Below are 24,882 nucleotides of genomic sequence, written 5' to 3'. Positions count from 1 at the left end.
TATTACAGGCTATGCAGCAGGGCAGAGCAGTTGTGGGACAAATACGTGCAGACACCCGTGACACAGGACAGGGAGAGAGAGCTTTTGAGGAGAAGAAAGGACCGAGAGACCCAAAGAACACAGAGTGCACCAGAGACAAGTGACAGGACACACACCAGAACTGCTCTGCCCTGAGCACCTCAGCACTGTGATCAAAACAGACACTTTCCCTTTAGCTGATCTAAGGGGACACTTCTTGGACATCCCCATCTCCAAAACTGACTCAAAAAACCCCTCCTGGGGAGTCCCAACCCGGCACCTCCTCCATCCCCTCTGTGGGTTGTAGCTCTCCACTTACCTTGCACATATCTGGGGATGCAAATCCCCATCAGGTGCAGAACGAGGCCTCCTGCCTGTCTGGGAAGTTCCAGTTGTCATCAGGCTGTTATCTCTTGCTCTGCCAAGAGAAAGAAAACCAAACGTCAGCGCACTACCTTAACAGCACATGGGCCAGAACCTGACAATTCTGCTACTCACCGTCTCCCAAGAAGTCTTGGGCCACACACCTCAGGCGCGCTTGGATTCTGACACCGTCATCTCAAGGCACACCTAGGTTAAGGGCAGACAAGGTGACATGGCATTGCTGCAACTTGAGGGTACCCTCGCTCCTCTTCCCTGCCTCACCACAACTCCTTGCCCATTCCTGTGGGTTACCAGGAAGGGTCCTTGAAATGCAAAATTGGAAAGCTCTGTCACAGGGTCCTGTAATGCTTCTGGCAAGACCACACGTGCATGAAAACTGGTCCATCAGCCAGTTGGAGACAGAGGTATAAGTACTCTGAGTGGATTCCCTAAAGCACACAAACAACAGTGGATGCTTACAGTTCCACCAAAAACTAAAAGCTGAGCAAAAAACTCCTTTGGTCCATTGCTCACCTGGCACACTTGGCCTTGACTGCTGCTATCTGCCTGGACCACCTAAAAATAAAGGCAAAGAACACTGCTGTAACATGGTCACCATTCAGGCTGCCCCTGCAAATGCAAACAATGACTGACCTGATCATGGGAAAATCCTCACGCAACAATGGGGCCCTCTGCCACTGACCTATACTGTCTGCATCTGAAAGAAGTTAGGACTAGTGTCAAACAGCTGCAGGACAACTTAACAGCACCAAACATATTAAGGCAATCTCCTAATACAATCTAGAGCCCAACTACACCCTGCAAATGACAAATTTCAAGTCCCCAGGACTTGTGCTATTACAGGCTATGCAGCAGGGCAGAGCAGTTGTGGGACAAATACGTGCAGACACCCGTGACACAGGACAGGATGTGACAAACCAGGGGACAGGACAGGGAGAGAGAGCTCTTGATGAGAAGAATATCTGCAAGGACCGAGAGACCCAAACAACACAGAGTGCACCAGAGACATGTGACAGGACACTCATCGGAACTGCTCTGCCCTGCATGCCTCAGCACTAAGGTCAAAACAGACACTTTTCGCCTTTAGATGGTCTAAGGAGACACTTCTTGGACGTCCCCAATTCCAAACTGACTGAAAAACCCCTCCTGGGGAGTCCCAACCTTGCACCTCGCTTATCACGCCCCTCTGTGGGTCATAACCCTCCACTTATCTTGCACATATCTGGGGATGCAAATCCCTGTTGGGTGCAGAAGAACGCCATCTCCCTGTCTGGTAAGTTCCAGCTGTCACCTCTTGGTCTGCCAAGGGAAAGAAAACTAAACATCAGTGCACAATCTGAACAGCACATCAGCCAAAACCTGGTAAATCTGCTACTCACCATCCTCCTCAGAATGCCCAGGTTCTTGGCCCTCACGCTTTGGGCGTGCTTGGATTCTGACACCGTCATCGCAGGGGACACCTGGGTTAAGTGGAGACAAGGCAACATGGCATTGCTGAAACACGAGTGGAATTTGATTCCTCCCCGACTCACCGCAACACCTTGGCCATTCCCTCAGGGCTACCAGGATGGGACCTTGAAATGCAGGATTGGAAGGCTCCATCACAGGGTCCTGTAATGCTTCCAGCGAGCTCACAAGGGCATGAAACCTGGTCCATCAGCCAGTTGGTAACGGAGGTATGCGCACTCGGAGTTGATTCCCTAAAGCACAAAATCTAGAATAAATGCTTAGAATTGCACCAAAAATTGAGACCTGAGCAAAACCAACTGTTTCTGTCCACTGCTCACCTTGGACACTTGGCGTTGACTGCTGCTAACTGTCTGGACCTCCTAAAACTAAAGGCAAAGAACACTGCTGTAACACAGTCACCCTTTAGGCTGCCCCTGCAAATGCAAACAACGACTGACCTGATCATGGCAACACCCTCACCCAGGACTGGGGCTCTCTGCCACTGATTGGAGTCGTCAGCATCTTGAAAGGAAGTTAGGACTAGTATCAAATGGCTGCAGGACAACTTAGCATCACCAAACATATTAAGGCAATCTCCTAATACAATCTAGAGCCCAACTACACCCTGCAAATGACAAATTTCAAGTCCCCAGGACTTGTGCTATTACAGGCTATGCAGCAGGGCAGAGCAGTTGTGGGACAAATACGTGCAGACACCCGTGACACAGGACAGGGAGAGAGAGCTTTTGAGGAGAAGAAAGGACCGAGAGACCCAAAGAACACAGAGTGCACCAGAGACAAGTGACAGGACACACACCAGAACTGCTCTGCCCTGAGCACCTCAGCACTGTGACCAAAACAGACACTTTCCCTTTAGCTGATCTGAGGGGACACTTCTTGGACATCCCCATCTCCAAAACTGACTCAAAAACCCCTCCTGGGGAGTCCCAACCCGGCACCTCTTCCATCCCCTCTGTGGGTTGTAGCTCTCCACTTATCTTGCACATATCTGGGGATGCAAATCCCCATCAGGTGCAGAACGAGGCCTCCTGCCTGTCTGGGAAGTTCCAGTTGTCATCAGGCTGTTATCTCTTTCTCTGCCAAGAGAAAGAAAACCAAACGTCAGCGCACTACCTTAACAGCACATGGGCCAGAACCTGACAATTCTGCTACTCACCGTCTCCCAAGAAGTCTTGGGCCACACACCTCAGGCGCGCTTGGATTCTGACACCGTCATCTCAAGGCACACCTAGGTTAAGGGCAGACAAGGTGACATGGCATTGCTGCAACTTGAGGGTACCCTCGCTCCTCTTCCCTGCCTCACCACAACTCCTTGCCCATTCCTGTGGGTTACCAGGAGGGGACCTTGAAATGCAAAATTGGAAGGCTCTGTCACAGGGTCCTGTAATGCTTCTGGCAAGACCACACGTGCATGAAACCCGGTCCATCAGCCAGTTGGAGACAGAGGTATAAGTACACTGAGTGGATTCCCTAAAGCACACAAACAACAGTGGATGCTTACAGTTCCACCAAAAACTAAAAGCTGAGCAAAAACAACTGCTTTGGTCCACTGCTCACCTGGCACACAGGGCCTTGACTGCTGCTATCTGCCTGGACCTCCTAAAAATAAAGGCAAAGAACACTGCTGTAACACAGTCACCATTTAGGCTGCCCCTGCAAATGCAAACAATGACTGACCTGATCATGGCAACACCCTCACCCAGGACTGGGGCTCTCTGCCACTGATTGGAGTTGTCAGCATCTGAAAGGAAGTTAGGACTAGTATCAAACGGCTGCAGGACAACTTAGCATCACCAAACACGTTATGTCAATCTCCCCATACAATCTAGAGCCCAACTACACCCTGCAAATGACAAATTTCAAGTCCCCAGGACTTGTGCTATTACAGGCTATGCAGCAGGGCAGAGCAGTTGTGGGACAAATACGTGCAGACACCCGTGACACAGGACAGGGAGAGAGAGCTTTTGAGGAGAAGAAAGAGCTGAGAGACCCAAAGAACACAGAGTGCACCAGAGACAAGTGACAGGACACTCATCGGAACTGCTCTGCCCTGAGCACCTCAGCACTGTGATCAAAACAGACACTTTCCCTTTAGCTGATCTAAGGGGACACTTCTTGCACATCCCCACCCCCAAAGCTCATTCAAAATGCCCTCCCAGCACCCCGCTTTCACCCCCTCTGTGGGCCTTAGCACTCCACTTATCTCTCAGGATCTGGGGATGAGAATCCATGTCGCCTGGCAATGGAGGCTGCCTCGCCAGCGGGGAATGTCCTATGGTCACCGGGCTGTGGTCCCGTGCTCAGCTACAATCGAGAACCCCAAACATCACTGCACGGTCTCAGCCGCACAGCAGCCACAACTGAGCAATTCTGTGCTCACCATTATTCTCCTGAGAACGCCGGGCTCCTCGGGCCGCACGCTTCGCCCACGCCCTCCTGGCAGGGTCTGCCTGGCTGAAGAGCAGGCGAGGTGAGGTGGCGTTCCCAAAACTCGAGTGGACCCTGGTCCCCCTCACTAGTAGTTCCCCGACTTACAGCAACTCCTCGGCCGCTCCTGAGGCTCCCTGGTGCCACCTCCAAGTGACAAAGATCAAGGCTTCGTCGCAGAGCTGTGTGCCGCTCCCCGAATTCCCAGGAGAGCGAAGGAGCGGCTCTGCGGCCGCTTGCAGGGGGGACTCGCTGGTACACGAGTGGACTGCCTGACGCACACAAACATGAATGGATACTGAGACTTGCAGCAGAGACACTACAGCTGCAGGCACACAAATTCATAAATAATTAAACTAACAAAACCCCAAAATCCTACCAAAATATTAATTTTATTTACGCAGTATCCAAATTGCCAAATAGATTAACAGAGACACCCTGTCCTATCCCCTCAATTACGCCTCTAAAATCTATGCCAAACAAATCCCGAAAACTAAGAAAACCCTGCCTGTATTGAAATAAAAACAAAAAAAAGTCTTGTAAACGTTATAAATTCATTAACCTAACACATCAGAACCATAAAAATATTAAACCTTTATGAACAGCAGTACGCACGACCCTCGTTTCAACATATAAAAGTAAAGCTATCCCTACTACTAACCTAACACAAATATCACAAAATATAGCAGTAAGAAAAGAAAAAAAAAAATAATCCTCACTATAACTAGAATATAAATTTTTTATTTTAAGCCAAGAAAAATTCATACATTCTAAACAGGAACTTCCTCAAAATCAAGTATTTCAATAAACGCAAAAAACTCTAACATATTTCAAATAACTACAAAAAGGCTAAAAAACATAAAACAATCAAGCAACCCACCACAACTATCTAAAACTATCTACAATAAACCTTCTTTAAAAAAACCCAACAAATACTTCTTACCACCTCAACAATACATCACCAGTGACACCAAACAACTCAAAATACTGTAACTCCCATCCAAAAAATGCTCTATAAACTGAAACACTAAAACTCATCTAAAACACCCACTTACCCTTCAATAACCTCCTCTAACCTACACACAAATCTAAAACCAATAAGAATTAACTATAAACTATCATACCTTAAAGAACTCCACCATTAAACACTACTGTACCAGACTTACTATAAATCAAAAACCCCAAAAAAACACACCACTGTTAACATCACCAAAACATTTTTCTCCATTCCTCTAACAACCAAATACAAACCTCGATTTACCTTCACTTGAAAAACATACAATACACCTACAACCAACTGCCCCAAAAATAAAAACACAGTCCTACCATCCAGCATAAATTCATCCAAATGAAACTTCAAAAAAATAAAGCTCCAAAACATCTGTAATAATCCAACAACATTAGATGAAAAGTATAACAAAAATATTTTTTAAATCATCCAAATTCTTCTAAAAGACTATTATACCACAAAAAAGAAAAAAAAAAAAAAGAAAGCAAAATCAAAAAGCATAAAAGTCCCACCAATTTAATCAAAAACAGCCAGAATGGCTCCATGAGCCAACAAAAAAAAACCCCAACTTATAAGAAAATGCCAAACCACCTCAGAAACAAACAATAAAACACAGCCCCTCTTACCATGGTATTATTTTAGTACTATGATTAAAATACACATTCTATACAAAAATGTCCTCTACCCTTCCATCAATGCCACATAAAGCAAATAAATTAACTGTTATCATACAGGACATCCATATAAAAAAAATCTCAATCGCCCTAAAACCTTAAAAATAATTACAAATTAACCCCAAAATGAAAACTTTAACAAAAGAAACCCAAAAACAAACAACAGAAACTAAAAATACACCACCATAGAACTACCTACCAGCAAAAACAACCCCACACCACACTCTTTTCACTAACAGTTGTCAGTGAGACACATCACAAAAATGAAACAAAAATAAAAAACAGCCCTAGAGAAACCCACAAAACAAATCACAAAACCCACTAGAAAAAGAAGCCCAACCAACTTACTAAACTTCAAACCATACAACAGACCCTGAAAGCTGCTAAAAATTAAAACCATACCTCTACACTAACTCAAAGAGTAACCAGCATTCTGCTAAGTTAGCTTTAAAAACCAAACTAATAAAGGAGATTAACAAAAACCTAAACCACTAGACAATAAAAAGAGAAGCACCCAAATAAATAACTACCTAAAAAAATCCACTGTATAAATACACAAGTTCCTAAAAAAAACACTGATAAAAAGCAACCAACAAATACATCAAACTGAAACAAAAACCCAAATAAATACAGTAACAACAAAAAAATTATTCCTAACTCAATAAACCCATAATGCCTCAAACCATCAAAATACAAATACCACCTAGAAATAAACACATCACCAAAAGAGAAATGTAACCACAAACAATAAGTCCCAAATTACCGGTAACAATAAAACGTCCACAACAATTAAACAAACCAAATAAATAAAATCACTATAGGAAAATTTAAAAAATGCAATTACCAAGATTAAAAAAAAAACCTCACTAATTCACTACAGCACACTACCTCAAGCCCACCAAAACTAACACTACATACTCATGCTAATAAAAGCCACCACATCCTAATTAAAAACCAACCCTGTACTTCATGCTACGACCCATAAAAATCAGTGTAAACCTTAAAAAAACATATCCTTTAAGAAGATAACTACAATTATATTTTCACAACATGAGAATAATCCAAACAAAACATCCAACATATCGCACAAAAAAAAAAAAAAAAAATCCAACAACCAACTCAATCCAAAAAAACCCTTGTCACAGCACCTGAACCAAGAACCGTAACAACCAACAAGTACACCGTGACCCTTCTCCTACACCAACTACGAACAAAAGAAAACGACCCAAAACATTCCTCAGGAGCGCCTCAAAACCAGCGCAGCGAGGGAGGCTGGAAGATGCGAAGCCGCGCTCCCGGCCCCGGGCGCAGCGCGGCTCCGGCAGGAAAGCGGCTCCTCCGGCAGGCAGAGGCGGCGCCGCGCCGGGAGACCCCCGCCCGCTGCCCCCGGCCCGGCGGGGCCGGCACCGCGCCTGGGGGGCCCCGGCGGCGCCCGAGCCCCGCGCCCGGAGCGGCGGCACCGGCCGGCACCGGCCCCGCCCGCGCCGCCTCCCCCGCCCGCCGGCCCGGCCAAAGCTCCGCTCGGCTCCGCACGGCTCGCACCGGCGCGGCTCCGGCGGGCCCGCGGCAGCCCAGCCGCGCCCAGCTCCCCTTCCGCCCCGGCCAGCCCCGGCACTGCCGGCAGGGCTCCGCGCCGGACCCTTCGCTGCCGGGCCGGGGGCAGAAGAAGCGCCCCGAATGCAGCGGCACAGCCCGATCCCCGCCCTGCCAGCGCTGCCACGGCTGCAGCTCCCTTCCTCTGAAGCCCCGACACTGACGCCACGCTCCGGCGCTCACCTCACCCCAACGAGGGCACGGAAATGTAGGCTTCCCTTCAACTGCGTCCCCTAGAAGAGAAGAAAAGAAGCGGCTTGCCTCAAACGATGGCAAAAGGGGGCTTCTTACCTCAGTCCAAACCCCTTAAAAGGCGGGACAACAGGACTGCCCCCTCCAATTCAACCTCAGGAAGACGAAGTTTCAAAGGGAAAGGAGAAAAGCCCCGGCTGAAAAGGCGCACCGGCTCACCTGCTCGGCTGCTGCTTCTCGGCATAAAGGTTTGTCCCTCGGCTCCTCCTCTGAGCAAGGCTCCACTTATCCAGGTGGTTTTCCAGGTGATCCCCCGGACCCTGTGCGAAGCACCCACCGTCCTTCCAGGAGACAGCCCCGGGAGCCCCCCATAAACTCCTCTCCTCCAGCAGCTCCGTGCAAAAGCGATGCGAGGAAAACCCCCTAAATCAGCTGCCGGAGGAGCCGCCCCCTCCTCATCATGCTAACAGCTCACACTTGGGGCTGCTCTGAGCCCTCCTCATCCTCACAGCTCACACCTGCCGCTGTTGCCACTCTCCAACAGCGTCTCTCTGTCTCCAGCACACAGCCCACTTCTCACAGACACAGATCCAACAGAAATCTGCTACGGGTGTCGGCTTTTCCTAATCCATCTGGGTACACGATTAAAACACGTACGTGCATTGATGGTCATTGAGAGAAAGCTTTCCCCTGGACAAAACAGTCCTTTTGCCGGCACACTTTGATACACCTTCGCAAAAAGCAGAAGCAGTAGCGAGTCCTAAGACCCCTGCCGAAGAACCCAGCCCTGCTTGGGACACCCAAAGCAGCAGACCTCGAAAAAGGAGGGGAAAAGTCAAGCTTGGAGGGGAAAAAGAGGACAGAAGTACAGCAGCCTTTAAAAATGCCTGCACGGAGCAATAGTGGGAACCAGTCACATTTCTTCTTTCCTTGCTTTCTGTGATGACATAAGTAGGAAGTAAGAACACGTTAAACAAAAGGCAAGAGCTAGGATTTGACAGGTCTTCATTTTGGCAGGCGCCCCGAGCTCCACGGCTGCGGGGGAAAGATGCGAAGGGGCGACGGGAAGAGAGGAGGGAGAGCGGGACATGCGGAAGGGCGGGGAGGGAGGTCGGGCTGCGGAGGAAAGCGGGCGGGGAAGGGAAAGGCCGGCAGGGCAGCAAGAGGGACGGGGCACAGAGGAGGGAGAGAGGGGGAATGGAACGGAGCAGCGGGGCAGGGACAGGACAGGAAGGAGCCGGGTTTGGGGGGGACACGGAAACGAGGGAAAGAGAGGTAACTGAACACGGGCAGGAGCATGGAGCGGGAGAGAGAGGGACAGGAGGGGATCCTCCCGGCGCCCCGGCTCCGCCCCGGCTCCGCCCCGCCCGGGCTGCTGCGCTCGGCAGAGCTCGGCTCCGTTCGGCTGCACTCGGCTCCTCGGCCAGCTTCGGCTACTTTCGGCCACGCTCGGCTATTTCCTGCCGCATTCGCCTCCATTCGCCTCTTCGGCAAAGCTCGGCTCGCCGACACAGAAGGAGGAAGGAAAATGGAAAAGGAATGGGGGAGAGAACAAGAGGGAGAAGGGAGACACAGAGGGAAAGTGTCCTTACACCTGGTGGCACCCTGACTCTGTCTGATTTCCTATCGGCCTTCAGGTCTGGAGAGTTTCTTTGGTTTTGAATTATATGTTCTAATGAACTCCCCCAAAGCCAGAGCTATATTCTGCATGGACAGCTGCTCTTGCACGAATACAGGGAGATTTCCAGCAGCTCTGCTGGGCTGGGATAGGCTCCCATGGTAAGCTGAGAGGATGGAGACTCGGCCCCCAAGCTACAGCCACTGGGACAACTCTCCATCACGGGGCCAGGGAGCTGTGCAGGGCACAGACTCCCCTCATCCCCAGCACTGCTGTCCCCGGAGAGCCCGCTGGCTCTCTGCTCCTGAGAAACACTCTCTTCTCGCAAAAACCCAACTCCCTCACCACCTGCATCTGCTTCTTCTTCAGTATTGCCCGCAACCTTCATTTCTGCTCTCTCAAAGCACTGTTCATCTCCACCTCTTTTTCATTGCAACATCTTTCAGTTGACACCTTTGAAGTGAAGAGGCCACTGAATTCTACCATTACAGTGTAAACCACTCAGTACTGACAGAGCCTGCTATTAGTTTTAGTCCTCAGTTCTGCATTCCAAGGGATACTTTTGAAAACACACTGAAAACTCATAAAATACGTGGCATTCACTGGAGCCAGGGCTCACTTCTGCATTGTGCCTTGGCACAAACATGCTCCATCACCTGTGACATCTCTCCTGCATTGACCATTGTTCAAAGCTTTCCTGCAGGGGCCTGACGGAGCAACAGGAGCTTGCTGAGCTTCTGTCAGGGCAGGAGCATAACAGGGTGCAGATCCTGTCCTGACCCCACCCTGCATTCCTTCCTGCTCTGATACTCAATGACAAACATCCTCTGGGCCTCTACGTTACCAAATACAAGGACATGCCAACGTTTAGCGAGGACAATTTCAGCTTTCCCAATCTAAACTTTCCATATGATGTAATGACACTGTCACTTATTTACTGAGAACCCCAGCCCACGTAGCCTAGAGAAGTGTCTGTTGGCTCAGAGCAAGCTTTAGGAGCCTGGAAGAAGCTTGTTTTGATTTAGATGCCAGGCCCAAGACTGCATTTGAACTCCTGTCTCCCCACCAGAGGTTTCTAACCCATCCCCTGTGTCACATGTGCAACACCAAATACAGCAGAAAAGCACTTCTGGGAGAAGCTTAGGAATGGAGGAAAGTATAGTTATTATAAATGTTTCATATATCTGTATGTAAAGATAGATAAATAGATAGCTAAATATGTACAGACACCTGTACACCCACCTACACCGGTATCTATATGAAGTCCTTTTTAGACCCTTCCCTAAATTTGTAAGTGATTGGTGCTTATAGAGGCAAACAAAATGAACTTTTAAGTTAAGCCAACTTGGGTGGCTATTTGTGTCACAACAGTCTCTGAAAAAATGATGACAGCACTTAAAAGTCACCAATAGTAATAATAATAACAACAGTAATAAAGTATTTTGCTGCTATTTTGGCAGCTTATGCTGCTTCTTGTACTTACTGCTCAATGTCTTGCTATTTCAGTAGTTCACTATGAAGCAATGAAGCAATAAAGCAAAAGCCTTAAGGCTGGCTGCTTAGCTTACAAGAAGCTCTGTTACAATTTGGAGAAGAAATAAAACTTGGAGCATTATCAGTAAAACAGAGATTCTACCCATACCCATTAAAAATGCAGTATTTGCTCTGCAGACCTGCAAAAACTTACTTTAAAAGGTTAACTGTGACCTTTCATAAACCCAGTCTCATTTTAGCAGAAGAGTTTCCTGCTTCTCTGTGACTGTGAGATGTATCTATTAAGTTCCTTTCAAAGGCCTTGCCTGACCTATTCATTTTGCAATTGAGAGCCAAAATAGCTCAATATCAAATATCTGCAAGCACCTTAGTACTTTTGGAAGAGTGGAACTGCTCGATCAAATCCTCACGCTGACCACACTGTTTCAAAATGCAACAATGAATTATGTCATTATGTCTCCATTTGGAAAGGATTATAATGTAAAATTAAGACAAGAGCCTGCCCTACTCTGAAGGCATGGGGACAATGGGGATTTGAGTCCCCAGTATGTAACTACTGTTGCAAATGGAAGACATCTATCAAGAACAGAGACGTGCGTTACTGCACGAGATACAGTGCCCAAGTCCCAGACTTCATTAACCTTAATTAAATGGTCTTGAAACCAAAATTTTTCCATAGCAGTTCAACGGCATTAAAAGGGCCCTCCCTCTCTGTAAATGGTTTTGATACATAAACATGCAAGCACTCCCAGAAGGGCCACATCCTTAAGGACTGCTACTATATATTTACTTTATGAAGACGCTGCCCCATCTGCTGGATCAGCCACGCACACGGCCCCACTGCTACGCTTGAGTGTGGCACTGGAATAAAACTTTTCTTGTGTTTAGGAACAAAACCCCGTCAGTCAAATCCACAATCATTCCAGCAGCAAGTAGGGATGCACCAAACTGCTCGGGTTTCCATCCCTGTTTATTCTGGAAACTGACCACAAACTCCTACGGAGATTTTGAAGGGCACAAGGGCTTCTTGTGAAAGCACAAAGGAAAGAATAAATGACTAAACAGGTATGTTCAGAAGAATAGGTGGGAGGTTTGTACCTAAGCACATAAGGCCACAGCCTCCTTTTTCAACATGTACAATCGTAGAATCAGAGAATGGTTTGGGTTGGAAGGGACCCCAAAGCTTTTCTCATCCCATCCCCTGCAGGGACACCTTCCACTAGAGCAGGTTGTTCCAAACCCCATCCAACCTGGCCTTGGACAATTCCAGGGGTGGGGCTGCCTCAGCTTCTCTGGGCAACCTCTGCTAGGGCCTTGCCACCATAACAGGGAAGAATTTCTTCTGTATATAGGATTTCTTTAAGCTTTAAAGTCCTAAAGCAGAGGCCACCTCAGGCAGGCATTTACGGATGTAAAGGGTCCTTCTCAAAGGTAACTGTAAAACATGTTCAATGTTCATTAACCTTTCATATGCTGCTCACCAATTACGGAGTGCTTTGAAGAATTTTTAATGAACGTAAATTTTAACCAAAAATACTGCAAAGCCATTATTGATACTGTATGTAGGCACAGGGTACCTGACTTGTAAAGCTGCTAGAAACCTGAACTCTTCTGATAAGATTTGCCACATTTTTTCTTTAAATAAATACATTTTAAAAAATCATCAAATGTCCCTGCTTTATTTCACCACGGCAACAAAATAAGCACAGTCTCAAGTCTGTGCTTCTGTTTCCTATTACATTAATTTCTCCTACCCTGTTCCTCCCTCAAAGCAGTGAACGTGCAGGCAAAGTAATCCTGCCATTGCTCCAGCTCCATGGAGGATACAAACCTGCCTGCAGCCTCTGTCCCTCTGCTACTAGGCAGTCACTGCTGTGCCCAGGCTCTTTATTCACGGTTGTAACAGAAATACTTTCATTTTTTTCTCTTAAAAAGACACCTAACATTTCACCAGATGGTATCAGCACTTCCAAGTGCCTGTAAACCAGACTCCCCAAGCCCAGCCCATTAGCAGCTGCTCTGTGAGTGGCAAAAGAATCCAGAAATTAATCACCTACCTTACACCGCTTCTCACCTGGTCTTGGCTACTTCCTTTCCTCAGGCTCTGGCAAGAAACCCAGACATGAAGCAATTCCCCAACCACAATGACAGCCATGAAAAGCTATTTAGGCTGCTGACAGTTTGGCCGTATCACTGGGCAGTCTGACTGAATTAGCACAGAGAATTTTAGGCTCCCCACACTCTTCTGAGCAGAGGTAGGGTGCGTTATGTTCCTGTCTTGTGGAAACCTGGCACGTGGCAGAATGGGAGTTGGGTTTGTGCATCCTTTGTTGCTTACTCCTCTCCTTACCCCCAAAAACTGGACGTGGAGCTGCAGACGTCCTTTTTACCTTTGTACTGGGGAACAAAGAGGTGGCAGATCCCCACCATTAATAGCCTGTGCAGACAGACCAACAATGAAATACAACTGTACTGGGTTTGCAAGGCAAAGCTTTGGTAGCAGGGTGGGGGGCAGAGCGGCGGCTTCTGCAAGAAGCTGCTGGCAGCTTCCTCCATGTCTGGCAGAGCCAGTCCCTGGCAGCTCCAAAGATGGATGTGCTTCAGGACAAGGCTGAGCCCATGAGAAATGGTGGTGGTGCCTCTGTGACCATGTGTTTCAGAAAAAAGAAAAAAATAAGTTTTTGCACAGTTGTAATTGCAGCCAGAGGAGAGTGGAGTGAGAGTACTTGAAAGGAACAACTCTGCAGACACCGAGGTCAGTGAAGAAGGAGGGGGAGAAGGTGTTCCAGGCACAGGAGCTGGGATTGCTCTGCAACCATGGTGAGGCAGCTGTGCCCCTGCAGCCCATGGAGATCCATGGAGATGCAAAGATCCACCTGCAGCCTGTGCAGGAGACCCATGCCAGAGCAGGGGGATGCCTGTGAGGAGGCTGTGACCCCGTGGGAGGCCTGTGGAAGGAGGAGCCCCTGCTGGAGCAGCTTGTCCCTGAAAGGCTGTACCCGTGGTAGGGTGGCCCACGCTGCAGCAGCCTGAAGGGACTTTCACCCACTGGAGGGATTCAGACTGCAGCAGTGTGATGGGGAGTGTTGCCTGTGGGATGGATTCACACTGCAGCAATTCACAGGGATCTGCTGCCTGTGAGACGGACTCATGCTGCAAAAGTTCATGGAGAACTGTCTCCCATGGGAGAGACCCCATGGAGCAGCAGGGGAGCGACTGCTTTCCCTGATGAACTGATTGTCACCCCTATTGCCTGTGTCCCTGCACAGATGGGGTAGGAGGTAGAGCTGGGAAGGAGGGTGTGGGAAGATGATGTTTTTAAGGTTTTATGTTGTTTCTCATTATCCTGCTCTGACTATTTAGCCATAAATTCAATTAGTATCTCTAATAAGACTCTCTTTTGCCTGTGACAGTATTTGACGAGCGATCTCTCCTGGTCCTTATCTCAACCCTTTTTTGTATTTTCTCTCCTCTGTCCAGCTGTGGAGGCGAGTGATAAGAGAGGCTTTGGTGGGTGCCTTGCATCCAACCCACTACATGGGAGCCTGCTCCTGGATCATGGAGCAGCTCCTGCCCCACTGCTCTGGGAATTACAGCCTGTTGGAAAGCACTTGCTAGCACAGCACTATGTAGAACAAAGATGAAATTTTCCTCTTAAGCGTTTCTGATAGCCACCAGCAGAAGAATGGCATATTCACCACCCCATCCTGCCGCCTCGAGATGTTGGCAATTGGTGGGTTACACTGATGGAAAAAATATTTACCCTAAAAATCCTGCAATGCACCAGAGCAGAGAACTAAGCACAGAACTCATTCACAATGGCTGGAGACAAAAGAGCTACAGCTAAAGCTATCACAGCCTCTAGTCATCATGCACACCCTAAAACATGTCTCATCTATGGCAAGAGACCAGAAACAAGCCTGGCTGCTGGCTGTTCTTGCTCCCCAGCTGATTCTCATTGATGTTTGCCTTACATAATTCCACTTCAGGGCCTTAGCTGGATTTCCATCTGGCCATCACTCTCTCATGGCTGATTCCTTCCATTTTAAACCTTTGCTCCATCCCTGTGACATCTGCTGTTTTGTAATACCCCACACCCATCCCGGGCTCCTCTTTCAGTCTATGGACAAGCCCCCTGTCATCTGCTGAGCTCCTCTGCCACATAAGCCTCTCTGCATTCACCTTCACCAGAGGCTGCTTCAGTTCTGGCTGGACAGCTGCACACACATTGCCTCAAGTAGCTCCTCACTCATCTGTGTATGAGTATCATCAGAAACAACTATTAAGCACCCAAACTGCTTTTAATTGACCAGCAGTAACTCAGTGTTTCGCTCAGTACTTATAAAAGGTTACAGTTCTGTGTTTTCCAGTTCTGACTGATAGTACCCACCACCTGTAACCCCCAGAAGTGGCAATATTGCTCAGCTGCTTTTCACATCTCTCTTTAGCACATGCTATTAAGAGACCATTTACCTCATCAATTACACATTGAGAAGTATCTCTAGTGTCTAAAGGTACTCTAAAAGCTGGATGCAATGGAGGAACTACTTCCTGAAACTTGTGGATGTGCTAAATCAATGACTGGTCACTGATTAAAGGCTGGAGCACTCACCTTGAGCTTTAACACTTCAGCTGATCAGCATGTGCACATGAGTACGTATCAGTGCAAAGGATTGTCTTCTGCTTCAACTGACAAACTGCTGGATAGCTTTTAAATTAAAAAAATCAAAAATAATAAAATAAATAAAATCTCTATTCCTCCAGACCCAGGGGAACAAACAAGCCAGACCTTCCGGACCCAAGCCCCAGGCCCTGCCAGTAACACACACAGCACTAAGGGATGCACAGCACGGCTGGGTGCTTAGGTTACCAACTTCTGAACTCAGGAAAGAAAGGAAGAAAAGGCAAACTTCTGGATTATTTAACAGAGTAATTTTAGCAACGATCACTCTTGGTAACTTAATGGAACAGAGGAGCAAAGTCCTCTGCCCAGAGACAAGAAGTGACTGTGTATGGCTCAGCTCACGGCCACATAACACACTCTGACCTCAGTCTGCTGGAGCATCCTCCATATGGGGACAGCAGGGGCAACCTGGATGGCTGGACTCACCCTTGACTACCAGCGAAATGCTGAAACAGTCCTGACCTGGTGCTGTGCGAAAGGAAACACTGCCAGGAAGCATTGACAGGATCAGTTCTGAAAGCAAAGCGAGGTCCTGGCCTCATGCATTGCCCTGTTTTAACCACACAGGCAAACAGCTAAGAAATGTAACTATTTTCTGCTTAAAAGCCGCAAATTCCTTGGAGAAAAGGAAAACTCGATCTGACAAAAAGAAACACTCGGGCAATGGTGATAATCTGGCACATACCGGATAACAATCATTGCCCAAACGCTCCCAGAGAAAATTGAAATTAAAAGTCACAAGGCAGATGCAGAATAATATCTGTTGTGAAAATACATTATTCAGCCAGCACTGGTGGTGGAGACTTTTGGTGCACTGCAATCTGCACACCCTGGTGACCACATATGCAGCAAGATGTGCTGCTTGGCATAGCTAAAGAGAGAGCAGCAGCCTTGCTTGGGAGGCATTTGGGAACCAGTGCCCTTACAGGTCAGAACTACTTGTTATGCCACTCTCACTGCATCGCAGCCTTCTGGAACTTGAGTAACACAGACCAACCCTGCCTCGGGGCATGCAAGAAATCATATGGGGACAAGCTGCAGACAAATGGGCCACTAGTCCATGCCACATGCATCACCAATGGCACAGCATATGCTCCCGGTTACACTGTGGGTCACATTCTGGATGGAGATCTGCAGTCCTCCATCTGCCTTAGAAGAGACAGATGCACACACTCTACAGCCAATCATCCAATTTGCACCGATCTTCAAGACAAAATCACAGACCACTCACAGACAAACCTATGGCAGTGAAGTTACATTATGGCTTACTTAGTGGAGAAGAGGCCTCAGGAGTTGTCACCAGCTCTCTACAGCACTGTTTGCTTGTCTGAGCCCACCCAGCACATGCTCTGGACGAGACCACAGTGGTCCTTGGAGCAGCAAGTGCTGCCAGGAGCTGGAGCCTTCCTGTAGCGCAGAGCTGCTCAGGAGCTGCTGCTCTCCCTGCACCACAGAGCCCTGTCCTGAAGCCTCCTGCTCCCGTGCCTCCATCTGCCGTGGCCGTGCCCAGCCCTCGAAGGAAAAGCTCACAGCTCTGGCTCTTACGGCACTGCAGGAACTCGCACACGAGGAGGAGGAAGCACGGGGCTCTCTCACCCCCAGTGCCCGCCTTGTTCCAGCATGTCAGTCCTGCAGGGCAAATGCCCCAGTATTACACACATTTATACAGCAGTATTAGACTCCATTTGGTAGCAACATCTGGCCTCCATTTACACATGCACACAGTACAAACTGATGAGTAAACTCACCCAAGTATTAATGTGACAATGGATTCTTCTCAGCTTTTGCTAACTTGACACCAAGGACAACACAATGCAGAGAATCAGCCATGCAGCTTCAGACCTAAAAGTTAACTAAATCCAACATTTTCTTGCTAACAGCGATAGCAGGAGAAATGCACAGGCAAAGAAAGGAAATAGGCCATGCTGAGTGCAGGCTTTCTTGGAGGATATGCTGGTGCTTCTAGCAAACAGGGATGTAAAAACTTGCTGCATGGGACTTTGCAGTAGCCCTAAAGCATAAACAAGCTGTGCTAGAAATGGTTTAACAATCGAGGTGAAGGTTGCCAATAACTGATAAAATAACTAACTTCCAGAAATAAAGAACCAACTCAGCTATTGATTCCTCTGAACAGAGGAGAGGATGGATCTCTGTGGTACTTTTGCAAAGTGCTCTTCTTGTGTGGTTGCAGCTTCCCTATTTAGCAGTTGGGTGAATGCAGTTCTCAATCCTTCTGCTCAGTCACCCTCAAAGACAATGCTTCCTGATGTTCAGAGGACCTCCATTTGCTTCAGTTTGTGCCCACTGACACTCAGCACCACTGAGAAGAGTTTGGCTCCATCTTTTTGACATTCTCTCTTCAAGTATTTGTAACTAGATGCCCCTGAGACATCTCTTATCCATGCTGAACAGCCTCAGCTCTCTCAGTCTTTCCTCCTGTCCCTTTACCACCTTCACAGTGCTCTGTCAGACTCTCTCAAGGAGGTCCGTGTCTCTCCTGTCCCGAGGAGCCCAGAGCTGCACACAGCACTCCAGATGTGGCCTCAGCAGCGCAGAGCAGAGGGGCAGGACCACCTCCCTGCCCTGCTGACAATGCTTTGTCTAACGCCGCCCAGGAGACCACTGGCCATCCCTGCAGCCAGGGCACACTGTTTGCACAAGTTCTAGTAGTTCCAACGGGGCTCAGCATTTCTGGAGGACTTCACTTGAGAGATTCAAGTCCCATAAAAGTGCTGAATAAACTCACTGCGAGGGATTACGAGATCAACCGATGCATTGTGGAGAGACAACTGGCTAATGAAATGCCCTGCATCCAAGTAAATGGGAACAAGGGAAAGACTGAGAATTTAATGTACCTGCTCCTGCTTCTAGCCCACTTGTCCATGTTTGCCAGGCTTTGTTTGCCTAGAAAACTTTGGGTACTTCCTCCTGGTTTTCCCTGATGACTCATGCTACTTTCATCCCAAGCAAACAACTCTGCCATTTTTTACCCTTTAGGAAATAGATTCAAAACAGAACCAAAACTGCTTCAATAAGGGACTACATTTTGCTTTGATGAAGCCTGTGTTTACTAAGCTAACCTGATCTGCTGCAAGTCTGCATGCCCCCTTCCCCATGGGGGTTCCTCTACCACAGTCCAAAGGCAAAATGAGAAAATGTGCCTGGGCTGGGAAGAAACAGAAGCCACACCTTTGCAGCCTGGAACAAGCTTGAAGAATGCAGTTTGCCCTCTGAGAGAGCTCTTTGAGCCCAGTGGAGGGGGCTGAGAATTCACACTGGACTGGACTCACTTGCAGTAACCCTCTCAGACTGTATTAGGTGTGTTTGCAAACAGGCATTACCTCATGGCAGAACGAGGTGGGAAAAGCAGGACTGGTACATCACACACTCTTATATACACCAAGTTAGAAAAACCCCTGTTAGGTTAATGTTTTTATACCGGTTTACAACCATGGGAAGCCGTGCCTGATGCATTACATGTTCATCCCTAGGTATTGGTATCCTTTCTGCACATGCTGGACAGATGCACCCGCATCGTTCATGGCTATACTGTTATGAGCCCTCGAGAGCCTTGCCTCACATTATTTTTTCCTCGCCTCATTTTATCCTAAAGCATTGGCATATTGGTAAAGCCTGTACCTCTTGCTTTTCTTATAGCAACAGCAGTCACTGGAGGGAGAGGCAGAGGAGCTTGCCATTGCCATATTGACAGAAGTCAGCACTTCAGATCCCTGTTACTGCCTCAGAAAGAAAGATCTTGCTCTACTCACTTTCATCTCCAGCAAGTGCCAAATTATGTCAGTGTGAGAAGCTGCTCTGTCTCCTCCTTCCGTTCACTGGTGGCAATGAGGCACAGACAAAAGATAAGGAAGACAAAACACCCAGCCATAGTTTGTGTTCAGCTGGTGAGTTTTTCAAACGCCTTGGCTGCACAAGGATAGGCAGCAATGGGAATTTTCTTTCCAGACAGAACCAAACACTAAAACACTAAAAGCAGGCTAGTCTTTGCCTGACCTACAGATATCCAATGACTGATGTTTCTTTAAACTGTCATAAAACATTTTATATGGGACTGCAAAAGAAAAAGCAGAAGGACCAGTGAAAGATATTAAATTATTCAAAGTAAGGAACTTACTCGGAGGCTTTAAATACAGTGCTTAGGATTCTGCAGAAGATGAGCAGCCAGTTCATTCAATAAGACCCAACAAAAATAACGGTATGCATTTCTTCCTTTTATAGGTTTACGGCTAGAGGTGTCCAATTCCCACCTAAGTGACTCCCCTGGGCATAGGCCAGAGCAGTCTAATAAGCTCCTGTGGCTTTCCAAGAACTGAACAAATGAAACAACACAAAGATGAGTGTACCTCAAGAGCTGTTTATGGAATACATTTGAGCTGGACTTAGTTTATCTGCATCCACAAATCCTTTAGGACTGTCACATTACACTTGCAGGCAAATACACACACGCAGAGAAAGGCATGTGCAGCCCCATGCAGAGATCACCTATGAGCTGCCAAAGAATAAGATGCCATGTTTAATATCCAAGAGAATAAATCTTCTTGTGTTTTTTAGGCTGCCTGCTGAAGTTGTTGCTGACCTATACACTTTAGGCTCATCTAACATTGCTGGGGAATTGATGACTTTTAAGTCTGAGCATTCAAGACTTTCACCCAGCCTTGGGTGTTTTCTCATTTATGTTTTAAGAAAGTCCATCTTATATTTATCTTCAGGCAGCTACTCAAAAAGAAAAAAGGAAGGCACAGCCCTCCTTCAGTGCATCCAGACTGTTTTGAAGAGACATCCAAGTAAAGCTTTTGAAGAGCCACAAACATTAACCTGACTGCTGTTACCCACTTGTGAGGATTTCTGACATTGGCTTCCAGGGACACTTCCCTTTGAAATCACTAATGAGCATCCTCCAAGGTGCCACAGCCTTCCAAGGTGACTGAATCTACTCCAAGAATTTTCTCTCCTTTTCTGAAATACACACAAATAGACTGAGCAGACATTAAAGTTTTACTATTTCTGGTAGCAACACCATTTTCATCACCAGTATCCATCCCTGTGAACCAGAGAGCAGCAGATCACCTGTCTGTCTTGACACTTTGCAGCTACTCTTGAGGAGGCTGAGCTGCCATGAGTCCCAGAACACGTGAGTTTAGGAATCCAGGACCCTGGAAGCCTGGGCTGGAGGCAGCCCACTTGGCTTGTTGCAAAAGCCTAGAAAACTTTGGGTACTTCCCAAAATTAATTACAAATTACACAGCTGAAAGCAACGCATTCCTACAGAACATTTTCATTTCAAGAAAAAAGTCTTTGCTAGTTCAAAATACTCCGAAAGTAACTGCTTTGATCTAGAGCCAATACCCTTTTTATCAGCAACCCAATGTGTAGAGAAAGCAAAGAAATACTAGCATACAAAATGTGAGTTTATAGCCAGTTCACTCCCCAAACAGAAACAATCTGTGGATTAGCATTAGCCATCAGCAGTGGCTCTGAAGGGCTGACTTTGCCTCATCCATCACCTGACAAGGACATGGCAACTCCACACTCCGGCAAAATTCACAGTGTTCAGAATTCTTACAACAACCATAGACAGCTGCATGCAATGGAACTACTGAAACAAATTTCTTTTTTTCCCCTCAGTGCCGGCTAGTGCTTTACTTTAACCCACATACTATCACATAGCCATGTCCAGGGAGCAAGTCTTCTCCGTGCTTCTCTTTTAAACATTATCAACATGGCTCTATGTACAACCACGTTCTACAGCTTTTAAGGCAACTATTACCCAATTCCACCTTTATACACAAGGGCTTTAGCAGACCTGCATCAACTTCATACTGCCTGGACATCTGTTCTCATGTGTTCAGAGGAGAAACGAGAGAAATATCTCACTGCTTGTTCCAAGGCTTTCTTCTCTTCAACTGAACAAGGCCCATGAGTGGTACAGAAGGAACGAGGGAAGTATTTTTTTCTTGGAGCCCAACAATCAACCAACAAGACAACAAGGAAGCCCCTCTAGGGGACTTCTGACCACTCAGGTCATCGATATATTGTTATTTTAACAGTCATAAAATCACTTTTGTGATATTTCTCTCCTTGTTTCTTGCCAGTTCCCATTTGTCCATCCAGATACATCTACTCTCATGTATCAGGCTGCACAATCCGTAGTGCAGAGACCATGCCTTCACTGTGTTTATGCAGTGCTCAAGCAGCAAGAAGACTCTTGTCTAGCAATGAGGGAGGCTTAGGGATATCTGGTGTCCAGTAGCACAAGCAGCTGACAGTTCTTAGCTCTTCCTCAAACAAAATTTCATCTGTTTTATGCAACAGCCACTCCAAGTACAACTGCATTTCGCAAAGCGCTTTTCTGACAGATTTCAGCCAGGCTAAATGATGGCTCTTCCTCTTGTCAGAGGAAGTACCCTTGCTTTTTGCTTTGCCTGTGGATCAGAAAAGCATCAAAGCACAAGGCTCTGCCTAATGACTTCAAACCAGAGGCCTCTGGATCCACTCTCAAGAGCACGTTCCCTCTCTGGGTACCTGCCTTGTCCCACCACAGCTTCCACCCTCTTCTTGGTGGATGGCCATTCTCAGCCAAAGCACAGCCATGGCCAGCCACTTGGGGATCATGCCAAAGCCGTAACTGGGGGCACTGGGCAGAGCTGCCCACACAGCTGGCACAATCTGGCACATCACCGCACCCATGTGCTACACAAGTTTTGCTGCCACTGCCGTGTAGCTCACTGGTAACAGAAGATTCACAACAGATAATGGTTTAAATCAAATAACGTGATCTGAGCCCTGCTCTACTAACACGATTATCTCTTTACCTTTTCATTGCTTGCAATAATCAGGTAGTGGCAAGTTAATGAATTTCACAGCACGCGTCACATAGCACCTTGTTACATAGCTGTTTCTTCTGCATCTGCAACAAAATGAAGGGTAAGACTGTGAAATTACTGACAGAAGGCAAGTAACAGTGTCTACTCACCATGGGAGAAAAGATGCCTCCAAGAGACTCATTCCATCATTCCCCTCTCTTTGGCAAATTACAAGAAATTAGCCCTTTTTATTTCTGGAAGAAATACACCACAGAGCAGTTGTGCCACCAGTGCACTGTCACCACGCTGCACCCATGGGCAGCTGATTCTGCACTGGAAACCAGAGAGCAGGAGAGTAGAAGCCTGGGGATGGGGGCTTGGTGGTATGCCAGAGAAGGCAGCTCCATACCTTTCACAATTCTTTCCCTTCTCAGTGCACCTGCTACAGAGAAGGCCAAAGCTAAGACATTTTATATACATTTTTTTGATCACCCTGTTAGCTTAAGCGGAAACTTAAGTCTTCCCAGAACAATAAAATTCTATAGCATGCAGAGAGAAACGGGCAAGCACCAGAACCCCAGGGATCACTCCCAAGGGAAAATTAAATTCAGTTAGGGATGAAAAGAGCCAGAAGGTAACATGAGGGAAGGTAACAGGACCTCGCAGCCAGCAAGAGGATGGGAGAAGAAGCTGCGCTATCAGCAAGTACCAGTGCTGCAAATGCAGGGAGCGCCATGCAGCCCCGCCTCTGCCAGGAAAGGCTCATGGAGCAGAAGAATGAGCACACGGGCTGCCTCTCAATCTCCTGGCAGGAAGCTTCTCTACTCCCCTTGTGCCCGGACACAAAGCTTTGGGCAGTAAAGAAGGGAGAGGCACGGTGGCACCCGTTCAGGGACGAGCCAAGCTACGGCACACCCTGCCCTGGTTCAGTGCTGGGAACCGACGGTGATCTGGCTACAAAAACCACAGGAAAGATCGTGTTTGACCCCTTGCAGCTTTTCTCTTAGAAATCACTTTAGACACTCTTCTCGTGACTAGCACTCAGCGAATCTTACCAGGACAGAATGGGACGTGCTGCAGCAGCAACCCTGACCATGGCGTGGCTGTCCCTGCTACCTGCACGGACACAGCTCGGCCACAGAGAGACAATCTTTTGTGCCAGGAACGTTTACCAGTGCCAGGTGCTGGTAAGCACTGCTCAGGGTGCTGCTGGCACCTGGGATGGCTCAAAGCTCCATGGTTTGTGGCAACAGCCAAAAAGCACGTGCCACCTCCTGAGGACCTCCACCTGTAGTATCCTGGGCAATCCAAAACCCACTATTCCCTTGTGCCTTTGTCTACCTGGAGTCATTCAGGGAAATTAAAATACACTAACTGAATTAAGAAGAGAAATCTGTTAAGATACATTCGTCTTAGGCCTCTGATGGAGAATTGAAGCACCATCAATTGCCTTCCTTCCTGCTCCTTTAATATGCAGAATGAGTGTCCATACAGACTTCTAATGAGGTTTAGTTCATCTTCCTGAAATGGTAGCTTAGTATAACTTTCTTCTACTCCTCCTCTAGACAACTTATGAATTACAGTATTTAAGCACCCGGACTCAAAGGATTCTTGCACTGTGGGAACACTTCCTGCTCAGAGTTTTTCAACAGTTAAAATCTCTGTGCTATCTTTTATGCCAGATTTAGTCAGCTGGCTCAAATGGGTCCACAAAAGACATCTGTATGGATGAACGCAATTCGTTAAAATCTTCTCCTACTTTCACTCCACTGCTGGAAATGACACAAAACATAAGAAAAAACCCAGTACCTGTTCCATTTTCAGACTGAAGCAACAGCATATTCCTGGCTGCTAATGCAGCAGGGACAACAGCACTGCAGGGAACGGTTTGGATAATCACATCTTCATTTAAAGAGAACCCAATTTCTTGATCTAAGCCATCACTGCCCTCCATCAGAACAGCCAGCATATCCACGACATCTAATAAGTGAAGGAAAAAATGTAAGCAGAGGATCCAGACTAACTGGGAAAACAACAGAGAGAGAATGCAACATTCCAGGAACACAAGGTATCTTTCTAGTTCCCCCCCAAAAAAACCCAAAACAAAACAAAACCGAAGACAAAACCAACCAACCAAACAAAAAAAACCAAACAAAAAAAACCCCTTTAATTAGTAACAACGAGATAATTATTCCTACCTCACTAGACCCATAACGCCTCGAACCATTCCAGGGAGGGCGGCAGGAGGGGCGGGCAGAGCCAGGGCCCCGCTCCGCCGCCCCGGCGGCATTTTCCGGCACGCGGCCGCTCCCGGCGTCTGGAGAGGGGCGCGGGGCCGGGAAAGGCGGCGCAGCCCTGCTCCGATGCCGCTCGGCCGCGGCCCGGGAGCGCTGCGACTGCGCCTCCGCCGCCCGCCGGCACCGGCCCCGGCCGCCCTCGGCCCGCGGAGCCGCCTCCAGCCCTCCCCTCACTCACAGACACCGCCCCGCTCGCCG

General features: G+C 47.6%; 1 protein-coding gene and 1 long non-coding RNA gene across 32 annotated transcripts in view; both read right to left on the bottom strand.

Annotated features, from left to right (window-relative positions):
* The window catches only part of LOC146767243 (uncharacterized), a 494,975-nt gene extending 485,824 nt beyond the window's left edge, over positions 1–9,151 (bottom strand). For 10 of the 31 annotated variants that reach the window (XR_014955358.1, XR_014955363.1, XR_014955362.1 and 7 more), the window contains exons 1-6: positions 3,550–4,062; positions 3,430–3,471; positions 3,029–3,342; positions 2,190–2,948; positions 1,782–2,116; positions 1,036–1,701 (exon numbers count right to left, since the gene is read on the bottom strand). Coding sequence is in view for 21 of the 31 variants with exons in the window: in XM_085579781.1 (XP_085435907.1) it covers positions 1,847–1,862; positions 1,935–2,102; positions 2,190–2,237; positions 2,310–2,434 (357 nt within the window). In the remaining 10 variants the exon portion in view is untranslated. The other 21 variants (XM_085579766.1, XM_085579775.1, XM_085579780.1 and 18 more) reach the window with 15 other exon arrangements.
* A 4,988-nt stretch (positions 9,152–14,139) lies between these two features.
* LOC146767242 (uncharacterized) lies at positions 14,140–24,653 on the bottom strand. The gene is made up of 3 exons (XR_014955347.1): positions 24,197–24,653; positions 22,397–22,491; positions 14,140–15,587 (listed from the first exon to the last, which is right to left on the bottom strand). It is a non-coding gene; the product is annotated as an uncharacterized LOC146767242 (long non-coding RNA).
* Positions 24,654–24,882: the final 229 nt, after the last annotated feature.

Source organism: Lonchura striata, chromosome 5 (assembly GCF_050655825.1).
Source record: "Lonchura striata isolate lonStrDom1 chromosome 5, ASM5065582v1, whole genome shotgun sequence".
Lineage (NCBI taxonomy): Eukaryota > Metazoa > Chordata > Aves > Passeriformes > Estrildidae > Lonchura > Lonchura striata.
Note: the sequence above shows the minus strand (reverse complement) of the source record. Positions and strands in the feature narration are given on the sequence as shown.